This window comes from Cryptomeria japonica, chromosome 8 (genome assembly GCF_030272615.1).
Source record: "Cryptomeria japonica chromosome 8, Sugi_1.0, whole genome shotgun sequence".
Taxonomy (NCBI): Eukaryota; Viridiplantae; Streptophyta; class Pinopsida; order Cupressales; family Cupressaceae; genus Cryptomeria; species Cryptomeria japonica.
This window is the reverse complement of record NC_081412.1, coordinates 547195948-547207057: the sequence shown is the minus strand read 5'-3', so window position 1 is coordinate 547207057 and position 11110 is coordinate 547195948. Positions and strand designations below refer to the sequence as shown.

Sequence of the window (11110 nt, the reverse complement as noted above, 5' to 3'; positions counted from 1 at the left end):
GAGAGATTTGTAATTGTTAGTGGTGTCATTGTTATGGCCAAGATTATAGCAAACAATTTAGAATGAGAATGGTATAAATAATAGTGAAGGCTCGAGGGAGAGGACAATAAGAAGAATAGAGGAGGAAGAGAAAGATGGTAAGTTAGAAGAGAGGCATATAAGAGGAAACGAAATAAGAAGAATGACAAGAGAGAGTAGAGAGAATGGAAAGGACAATTTAGGAAGAAAAAGAGTGAGGGAAGAAGGATAGAAGGGAGAGGTGAGATGCAATGAAGGATTAGAGAATGGAATGAAGAAGAGAATGTAGGAAATGATATAGAAGAAGATAGCAAATAGCAAGTTGGAGCAGAGAGCAAGATAGAGGAGAGCAAGAACGTAGAAGAGTGACAAGAGATTAGGGAAAATGGAATAGTGGAGATTTTGATGTGTTTACGATCAAGTCATAAAAAATCAACAATGATCATCTCCGATTTAGTGTCGAACTTAGGGGTTATGCTCTTGAATGAGTGTTAATTACTTTATTATTATCAAAGAAATTCTCAAAATATAGAAAGGGTAAGGACTTGGAATAGAGATCTCATGAGATAGAAGAGCGTTGAGGTGGAAAGTACTGGAACCCGGATGTATTGTAGACAGTTTGAAGTTATCAAGGATCGTAATTTAGCCATGGATCGTGTTTCTTGAGGTTGGCTCAAATCTAGTATGTTTTGTTGAAAGGATTTAAGAGATTAAGAATGATCTAGATTTATATTTATGAAATATTCTAATGGAAGAGTTAGAATCATAATATCAATCAATTTATAATTGTTTAAATTATGATCATGCAAGTATAGATGCATTAATGATATATTTCATGAAAGTTGGTAGATTAAACTTAGTGAAACTCTTAGAAAATTAGATCACCCAATCCTCTAGAAACAGAGTTAGAGGATAGAGAGAGAAACTCTGAAATTGAACGATGAGAAGATGAAACATTAGGTTTATGACTTATTAAATAGTGTCTTAATATAGTTGTAGTTCTTATTTTCTAGAAATCTTAATTTGAAAGCTATTTATGCATTTTGACTGTTTTAAGAAAAGATTGCTTGTATTAGGATTTTGTGTAAATGGTGCTTTCAGTCAAGTTTAAATTCTGTTGCAATTCTAGTTGAGTTGTCATTGTGTCCTATGTTATTATATTTCCTTGGTCAGGTGTTGATGTATAACCTTATTGATGTGAGCCATTGTGTGTTTTGTCCAAATGGTCAATCTTTGGTTAGTGATTGTGTATCCTTCACCTATGGTTTGTCACGCTTAGGTATGGATGTCTATGTCGCCATAGAGTTCTCGTAGAGAGACCTTTTGTGTAATGTCCTATGAGAGAGAGTGGCTTTCGAGTGGGGGCAGTGCCTGAATTGGATGACAAGATAACCCGTCGGAAGTCAGATAAAAAGTGATAACCTAATAATTGATTAGGGGGTGGTTAGAATAAATATTAATTAAGATAATGTGCCTCGTGCATAGGTGTAGTGCTTGTACAGGGCTCATAATGTTATGAGAAGGCCTGGAATGGAAAACTTACCACCTTGTCTTCATGAAAGGATTGGTAGGGTCCGCATGAGACTTAGTTGGAGCCAGAAGTTGGGAGAGGTTACTAGGATAGAGAGCCGGGACCTAGGAGGTTGTACCATGGTATCCATCTTAAGCTATGCGATGACACTCTCTCCTTAGATTTACTAGTGTTTGTGAGTTGAGTCACATGGATGTTTGCGGAGTCTTGTAGTTCTTTCGTACTTGTCTTACTTTGCTTGCTTGAGGGTTTTCTACTATCTCCTAGCACAGTGGGGTGGTTCCATTTCGGGATCACATGGTCGGGTGGTAGTTCCACTTCCCATCAGATGTTCTGGAATGTATCTTCAGGTGAGGAAGGGCTTCACTGGTGTTCTTGGTTTGTGGTTCATGTACCAGCTCATGTTCATGATCATTATTCAATTGAAACCTTGAGGTCATTATATCAAACTTTTATGTAACCTTCATATTGTAACTTTGTAATCCGTGGTATTTGTGGTAACCATGTATTTATGGATATTGTAAAGGAATCATTGGAATGTTTGTTATTTCAGTTGCCTTAATCTTTTGTATATATGATCTATGAGAAATGAATGCATTGGAGTACTTTGATTCTTTCATTATGGAATATGGATGTATGTGTAGTTTTTGTCTTAAGCATTTGATTTTCCTATTTAAATGAATAGTTAAATTAACCGTGGTGTTAACATAATTTGTGAATTAATCTTCATTGGAAACCCTTAGGAAATCATGTGTTAGTCTTCCGTTGTGTTCTTAGACATGCAATGGTTATAATTAGTGCACTTGTTCTTTTAAAAAAAATTATTACACCCTTTTAGTTGCCTAGTTGTATTGTTTTCCTTTACGGTTTCTGGCGGGGCATTACAAATGGGATTGTTAAAAGTTAGATCTAGTTTAAAAAACCACCACAAGTTAATGCATGAGTCACCATATAACCTTGGGAATATATTACCTTCCTCTCTAGAGGTTAATGAGTTGGTATTATATTTAGGGAGGTAGTTCACAACAATTTTTAGTGTGGAAAGTAGACGTAAAGACTAAGAGGTTATATCTTTTATAGCAAAGAATAGTCAACATCATACAAATAAGGGGAGGTCACCAAGCATAAAAGATGTAAACGACGATCCTATGGAGCCAAGACCAAGTGAACAATGACCAAACTAAGTGATGAGAGTGACTAAAAAGAAGCCAAGAACCATGTCATAATGAAATGATAGAGATAAAGGTGTCGTGGTCATGAATAAAGAAGAGTCCTTACAAATTGCAAGTTTAAGTGCACAAAGCATAGACGAATGGATAGTTAGTGACCTATGAATTGAAAAGATAGAAAGACTATGGGTAAATTCATTAAAGAAGTTAATAAGCATAGTGAAGCCTCATAAGACTGAGTGAAGAAGAGATGAGTGACAGCTGCATGAAGAACCTGTTGGGCATAAAGGAGAAGTGATTCTTCCTTAAAAGTAGAGTTAAGATTTGTGAAGAGTAAAAGAGAAAGAAAATGAAAGAGGATCATGATGATAGTACAGTATAGAGGGAAGGAAGATAACAAATTGAGGTCATGGCTTTCACTATCTTTCAAGAAAAAACACATTAAAATGTCTAGATTCAAACCTATAACATGATGGAGAGAATATTCAAGGGTAAAGATGGGTGACAAGGAGTAAAGGATATGGAGGACAAGTTTTGTGAGGATGACCAAAGATATGAAATGCCAAAACAAAGCAATAGTTAAAGGGTAAAAATTAGTTGAAAATATCACGACATGCATTTAGGGTTACAAATTCAATTTCATAGTTTGTAAGTGGCATTTTCACATGCACAAACAATCCTCATGGGTATTGAATGCATCATGAAGCGATTTTAAGGGCCCTAAAAGGATAATTTGAGATATTTGTTTCCTCAAATATGTTGATGTGAATTATTGGTTCGATTCACGCACACACACAAATGTGCACACACACACACACACACACATGCACATACACATACACATGCACACTCTTTGGTTAAGTTTTTGTTTCTACAATGAATATTGTAAGAGTGACATATTTTAGCATTAATATTTATAAAATTAAGTTGAGCAATATCCAACTTTATTTTTGTTCATTCCTAAGAACCAACTCTTACTTCTATACTAACCACTTATTTTCATGGTTTATTTTGATATTATGAAACTGACCTAGGTTAACTTCAAATTTATACTAGTATCTTGTAAAAAAATTAAATTTAAATTCTGGATTGGATCCTTTCTAACTTCCTCTTACCAACCATTATGATTTGACTAAAGCATGATAATTTCTAACTTGATTGAAATCTAAGATGAAAAGAAGGGAACTTTTGAAAAAGTAATCATTACGGAGCTCCATTATTCATTTCATCATCTAAGGTGCATTATATTAACATTTAGTTTATGAATCTAGGGAAAACTATCATTTAATATTTATCTAAACAATCTTTGTTGCAAGAAACTAAATTATTATAGCTAGGTCTTTGACCAAGGGAGAATCACCTCCTTAAAAAATACCTTGGTGTCCATAAAAAACCAAAAAATTGGCTTTTGCAAGCCATATAATTTGATTTGGAAAAAATTTAGAGAACAAAATAATAGAATTTAACATTTGGACCAAGTTTAGATTCAAGTTCAGGGTTTAGTTCTACACACATAAACGTTAATAGTCAATTTCTTAGTCTTTGTGCATCTACCTAATAGAATTTGATTGTTTAGAATATTAGTGAATCATGTGACAACATATGACTTACCAAGATCAACATTGAATCTAGAACTACGTACATTTATTTTAATATTAATTTAAATCATACACATTAAATTTAGTAGTCAATGAATCCTATATCTAACTATGATTATGTCTTGACACCCATTTTATTTTTTATAAAATTAATCAATGCAACATTATTTGCATTACCATACTAACCAACAAAAGATACTTACGTGGATTCCATACTAGAAACTTTTCTTAATGGGATAAATGAAGGATGAAACATATAACAAAAGAGCCAACAATTTTAAAAATATTATAATAGCACTAAATCAATCAAACATTTGTTTCAATTACATTAAGTAATAAATAAAATCCATAACATAAACTTCATAATGATTAATACAACCAACATTGATCTACAAAAGATATATTCACACTAAACAAATATAAAAATATAGAAGTAGTAAAAGCTACACAAAGCATATAAACCTTTTCTTTTAAATATAAATATCGTGACAATACACTCGCAAATGATTCTATGTACTAAAACAATATACAAAATGTCATAGAATATTATAACATTAAAGTCATTGTCATAATTCTCATAGCCTCATTAACATAGGTACCACTATAATCATATGGATATAATATCTCAAAAGGTATTGAACAATATTATCACCACAATAGACATATTTTACTATTTTGGTTTAGTGATTTATAAAATGGATAAAAAGAAAGAAATCACATGCGTGATTTTGGCATGCTATGAAATGTGCAACAACCTTGAAATATTGCTTGCTTTGTTTCCTTATTTCTAATATCAATGGAAGATACTGCTGCATTGTTTTCAAACTTGAGTACTTTTGCCTTGACCTCCAACTCCACCTATAAAATTTAAATTTTACCACCAAATATAAAAGTCAAATCCACCTTCTCTTTTAATTAAATTATTATATATCTCAATATATAATATTCATTTTAAAATTAAAAAATTTAATGAAATTAAGACTTATTTAAAAACACAAGAACTTAATGCATCAATCAAATCAAGATGTGAAATTGAAAAAAAAAAATATATTTGTGCAAAAGTGTCTTCATTAATTTCTCAAATAAAAATTATAATTAGACAATGTGATATAAAATTAACAATATTAAAATATATTTTCAATTTTTATTTGATGTCAAAAATAGTGTTCTCAATTTCTCTTTATATTAGAAATGCATTTGTAGTAGGAACTATTGTTCTAATTATAATTATTAAGCTATAAAATAAACAACACCTACAAAATAAAGAAATAAAGTAAAATATTTTTTGGTGATGCAAGATTACTCAAACCCTGTGATTATCCTAAATTAAATACCTCAAACAACATAATTTTGAGCAAAGTTCTCAAAATTGATGCTATAGGAAATATTGTTGTGGTAACCCTAACCAACCCACTTCATATTTGAAAATACATGAATCTTCCTTAGGCTCTTGCCTCTTCATCATGCCAAATATACTTTGTATACTTTATTATATATATATATATATTACTTAAACATGCATTCAAGAGTTGCATATATCATATACAACCCCCTCTTAAACCTAATGTAATTTGGTCCTCATGGTGAGAGGATATATCCTTGTTTTTACATTCATTTTCATGACACTTTTATAGATTGGTTGTGTTGAACACAAATATATGTCCATACATTTGGGTAGCTCAATTTCATATGCATTTTTCCAAATCCTATGGAACACTTTGCAAGATCTATTCTTCTTTAGCTTCAACTTATCATACATTCATTGAGGAGTCCCTCAAATACGCCATGACTATTTATCCAAGTATTTTTTTTTTAATCTTTTTGGTGCATGCATAGTTGTCTTATACTTGTTATAATTACTCCATCCTAGGTATTTTCTCACATGTTCATGCACCTCATTCATGTGTTGTGCAAAATCCCTACATCTACGCTAGTGTGCCTATTATCAATAACCTCATAGAAGTCTATGAAACCTTTGAGATATGTTAAATATATAATGTAAAAGTGTGTCTTATAAATAGGCCAATTCACTCAATTTTTAAATACAAACTCTACTTGCATCAACCACATATGTCCCATTACACTAGTTTGTGCCTCACAAAACTCCAAAGAGATTTCTTACAATTTGTTTATAATCTTTGTTTGGACCGGCCCCGAACCCCAACAAGGATACATAACGAGTGTACAATACTTGCATGATCAGTCGCCACATACCAACAAGATCTTCATGATTCTTGAAATCTATTTTGTTTTTCAATCTTCTTTTCTTTGCAATCTATTATTGGTATAAATTTTGAGGAAACAAATTGCATCATTGAATAACAAAAACTCTTTCTATTGCAGATTTTTAAAATTTGTTCTACAACTCTTACATCCACTCATGCTTATTTCTCTACTCAATGGAATCCTCCAAAAGTTTCCTAACAAAAACTTTAAAATTCATTAGGGGTTTCTTTACAAAATTCTTTTGAGTATGGAAAGGGCTTCCATAGAGTCGTCAAAGAATTTTGTTGTCTTCCTTGTGACTTGAGAGGGCTTATTCTTATTGTTATCCATTATTAAGGGTTATCTTTCTGTGCTAAATGAATTATCATAACATTAGAGAGAAATGGGGCCTAGAAAATGCTATATGAAAATGTATTTCTTTTGGGGTTCCTCATGGCAAACAAGCTTGGAAAGGCTTAGGTTCTCAAATTATTCTTGGTATGGAAGAGCCTACACAAACTCAAAGTACATTTGTTGCCAAAAGAATATGGAAAAATTATGAGGATATTGAATCATAGTTAACCTAGAGTGACTTTAGAAATGAAATTTTCGATCAACTTGAACTCTCTGTTTCGGTCTACTATGATAAATTTCTAGAATCAACCTTTATTCAAAGTCCCATGGATTCATGTTCTCTTTTTTTTCATATAGGGATTTTATTGATATTAGACCTCTTTTCTAGATCCACTAAAAATTGAATATCTTGTGATAAATACAAGGCAAAATTTAGGCTTTTAAATGAAGAATTTAAGCCTTTTCAAACTATTGTCAAGTCAATTCCTAGATATATGCTTCACAAGACTAGGCTTAATTACACAAAACCCAAGTGGAAAATTTAGAAATTGTGTTGTAATACCTCTTCCCACACTTAAAAACTTGGTAAAGGCTACTTGAGAATGTTTTCACATCTGCCTATGGTCAAAAGGTTTAAAAACATATGGGGTTTGTAGTACACACCTACTATATGGAAACAAAGACTTCATATAGTTTGCTTAGCCATTTTGGAACCCAAACAAGCTCATTTTGTTTGGTGTATCGTTTACCAAGGTCATCTTGTTGATTCTTGTTTAATCTAAGTATTAATAATCCCTAATGTCATTTTCGTACTCATCTAGAAACACTCAAACACATCTCTAGTTTTGTTCAAGCTTCAAGCTACTTAAATTTGGATGCTTGATTTCTTCAAGGACAAACTTGAGTATTGTTCTTAGGACATGATTAAGTGGTCACAAATACTTGTTAAGCTTGCCCAGATTTGACATGATTTTAGAGTAGAGATTATCTTTGATATTTGGAAAGATAAAACCTCAACTCTTGTTTTGGTATCTTCTTTGATTTGACTATTCCAAGTTTGACTTCTTAGTGAGTTGAAGGGTGGAATCCCCATACTCACATGAGGGTGACTTCTGATAAGCTTATATGCTTTTTCTTTCATGTTCCAATCAACTTAGAATTCATAACAGCTTAGTCAAAAAAAATCCTAACTTAAATATATGCTTATTTGTCATTCTATACACCACAAAACAAAAACAGTTTTGATTACACCAGTACTGACACGCAATTTATTGAACTAAACTAAGAGAAGATCATATCAGATTTGATCTGTACGTATTAATGATTTTGGAAGTAGCTGAATTTCAAACAACTTGTTATTTTCCCAAACTGACACAAATGTTATATCAAACTAAGTGAAAATCATATCAGATTTTATCTGCATTTCAAAAACCTTGTTATTCTCCCAAACTGACACAAAATTTCTATCAAACCCTGGAACATCATATCAGATTTGATCTATCTACATATAAGCATTTCAGATCACAGCTAAATTTCAATCAACTTGTTATTTTACACTATCTAACCCCAAAACCAGGGCAATAACAACCACCAAAATAGATCTACAAGGGCATCAAAACAAGTGAACAGAACCAACACTAGATCTCCATAACAAAGCATAAAAATCAAAAGGGTATGAAAGTACTCACTCCAATGCGCCCTGCATAGACATAAGACATGCTTAGTTCAGCCGGCTCAAAATCCTTATCTACTGCAACAGTCTTTACAGCCGCCATGCCCACGATATTAGAAATCATTGCAACTGCTCCTCCATGTAACGTATTGTATCTGTTCTGTACGTAAGAAAGCCCAACATAAAGATTTAACATCACAGATCAAAACCCACATTTCAATCTAACATTTAGAGCTAATGGGTGGTGGCGTTACCGTGAGGGAAGAGTGAACTGTAATGGTAGCAATGACGATTCCAGGTTCTACCTGATTGACAGTCAACTGACGAATTATTAAGCTCTCCTGGAAGCCATGAGTCTCGTTCTGGGGAGGCAGAGAATCGGTTGAACGGATAGAATTGAGCCATTTAGCTGCAGCAGACTCTGAAACTTTGTGGGCAGAATACTCAGATGGCACCATGGGATCCATCGCACCGATCTGTTTGCCTTTCTCAGCCATTGGAGCACTGATGTATTTTCTCTGGGAAAGAACCTTCAAAATGCTCCGAGAAAGAACCTTCAATCTGCCTGTAATGAATATGTGGCACACAGAGTATGGGAATTTGAGCTCCTTTATTGAACATTGTTGCAACTTGATCAGTCTGTGCTGCTGTAGTTACTTATCCTGTCAACCACAGAGATTTTTTAATTGCGAGAGCACCAATCTGCTATACGTAAGTACAAGCCAATAATATCTTTAAATTTAGGCATGACGCGTCTATTCTGGTTTCAAAAAGGCAGTACGGATTGACTAACACGCATTTTACACCGTCGATTTTGTAATAAACGATTGCGATTGACTAACACATCACTATCACGTTGTGTGAAAGGTCTGTTTTGGAATTAACAGCTGCGATTGACTAACCTTTTGCAATTAACAGCTGCGATTGACTAACCTGTCGCTAACACGCTGTACGAAAGGTCTGTTTTCGACAGGTTAGTCAATCGCAGCTGTTAATTGCAAAAGGTTAGTCAATCGCAGCTGTTAATTGCAAAATCGACGGTGTAAAACGCATGACTAACACATACAATCTGTACTATCATTTTGAAGCCAGAATAGATGGATCCATTATTTAAGAGCTATAAAATAGATAAAATATACAAATGTATTTATAAAAATAAATATGCTATGAGACCAGTGCAGTCTATAAATATTATGGGATTGGCTCACGTTGTTTTCGTGTTTACTATTTCCATTTTCTCGAAATTTCACCACACAAAATTTCAGACATGGTGAACAGTTTCTACACGTCCAGTTCTCATTTTTCTTGAGTAATGAGCCCCTCCATGACGATGGTTTATTATTATTTACACTCTCTTAATTAAAGTTCACTTTTACTTCCTTTTATATAGTTATAAGATTCGTCATGTCTAATCAATTATAATTTGTTTTAAATATATTAGATATAGAATTCTTTTTATATATTAATGTAAACTTATTTTTAATATGATATTAAAGATAAGTAGTATTATATATTATTTTTTATAATAAAAATTAATTTGGATAATTGATAGATAAATATTTATTATTTCGGTTTTGATGTTAAATTATAATATATAATCTTTTGTTTTTTAAGAATTATTATTATATATCAGTGTTAATTTCTTTTTAAAATAATAGTAGAGTTATATATTATTATATATTATATGTATAATAGAAATTAATTTTGGTAATTTATAGACAGATTTTTCTTGTTTTGATTTTGATATTTTTTAATATTGCATTTAGCTTCTTTTTAAAAAAAAAAATTTTTAGATTTAATTTCAATTTTTTTAATAATTTATGTCTTTTATGAAATTAAAAATAATAATTAAGTTATTAGGATTAATTTAAATTAACCTCTCGTATATTTATCTCTCTTACATACTCACTCCCTCTATCTTTCCTAATTTATATATATCTTTGTATTTCTATTCTTGATTTAAATATTTTATTTTAGTTGTTTTCATATCCCTATAAATGGATGCATGGTTAATCTCTCTCTCTCTCTCTCTCTCTCTCTCTCTCTCTCTCTCTCTCTCTATATATATATATATATATATATATACCGCTTCCTCTCTCCCTCTCTATATCTCTTTATTTCTATATCCCTTTATCTACCTATCTTTCTCTACCTCTCTCTATCACTCTATTATTTTTTCTCCATCTTCCTCTCACACTCTATCTTCTTCTCTACCTCCATCTTTCTCTCTCACCCCTTTATCTCTAGATATGTCTCCCTCTTTACCTCTATACCTATCTACCTCTCTCCCCCTTTATCTCTAGACTCCCTCCCTCTCCCTATTTCTAGATCTCTATATCTTTATCTCTTTGAATCTTTATCTCTATATCTCCACATTTCTTCTTCTACATCACCCTCTATCTCTATTTCATCGTCTCTCCATCTCTTTATTCCATATATCTTTCTCACTCACTACCTCTCTATATATATCACTTCCTACCTTTGTTTTTATATTTCTATCTCACCCTCTCTCATTATCTCTATCTTCCTCTCTATATTTATCTCTTTATCCCTCTCTCTTGTT

General features: G+C 32.2%; 1 protein-coding gene across 1 annotated transcript; it reads right to left on the bottom strand.

Moving 5' to 3' along the window:
* Nucleotides 1-4889: 4889 nt before the first annotated feature.
* On the bottom strand, nucleotides 4890-9117 carry LOC131043259 (uncharacterized). Its single transcript, XM_057976457.2, has 3 exons — nucleotides 8802-9117; nucleotides 8564-8707; nucleotides 4890-5174 (listed from the first exon to the last, which is right to left on the bottom strand). Exons 1-3 carry the CDS (start codon nucleotides 9042-9044, stop codon nucleotides 5031-5033), a joined length of 531 nt encoding a protein of 176 aa, XP_057832440.2. The 5' UTR covers nucleotides 9045-9117; the 3' UTR covers nucleotides 4890-5030.
* Nucleotides 9118-11110: the final 1993 nt, after the last annotated feature.

Bases quoted from the DNA above. Each gene is read 5' to 3' on its own strand.
- LOC131043259 (XM_057976457.2), bottom strand. From the start codon at position 9,044: ATGGCTGAGAAAGGCAAACAGATCGGTGCGATGGATCCCATGGTGCCA. The intron at 8,708-8,801 runs GTAACGCCACCA...TCTTACGTACAG, and splicing joins CAGTTCACTCTTCCCTCACG to AACAGATACAATACGTTACA. The intron at 5,175-8,563 runs GTGAGTACTTTC...TAAATTTTATAG, and splicing joins TCTATGCAGGGCGCATTGGA to GTGGAGTTGGAGGTCAAGGC.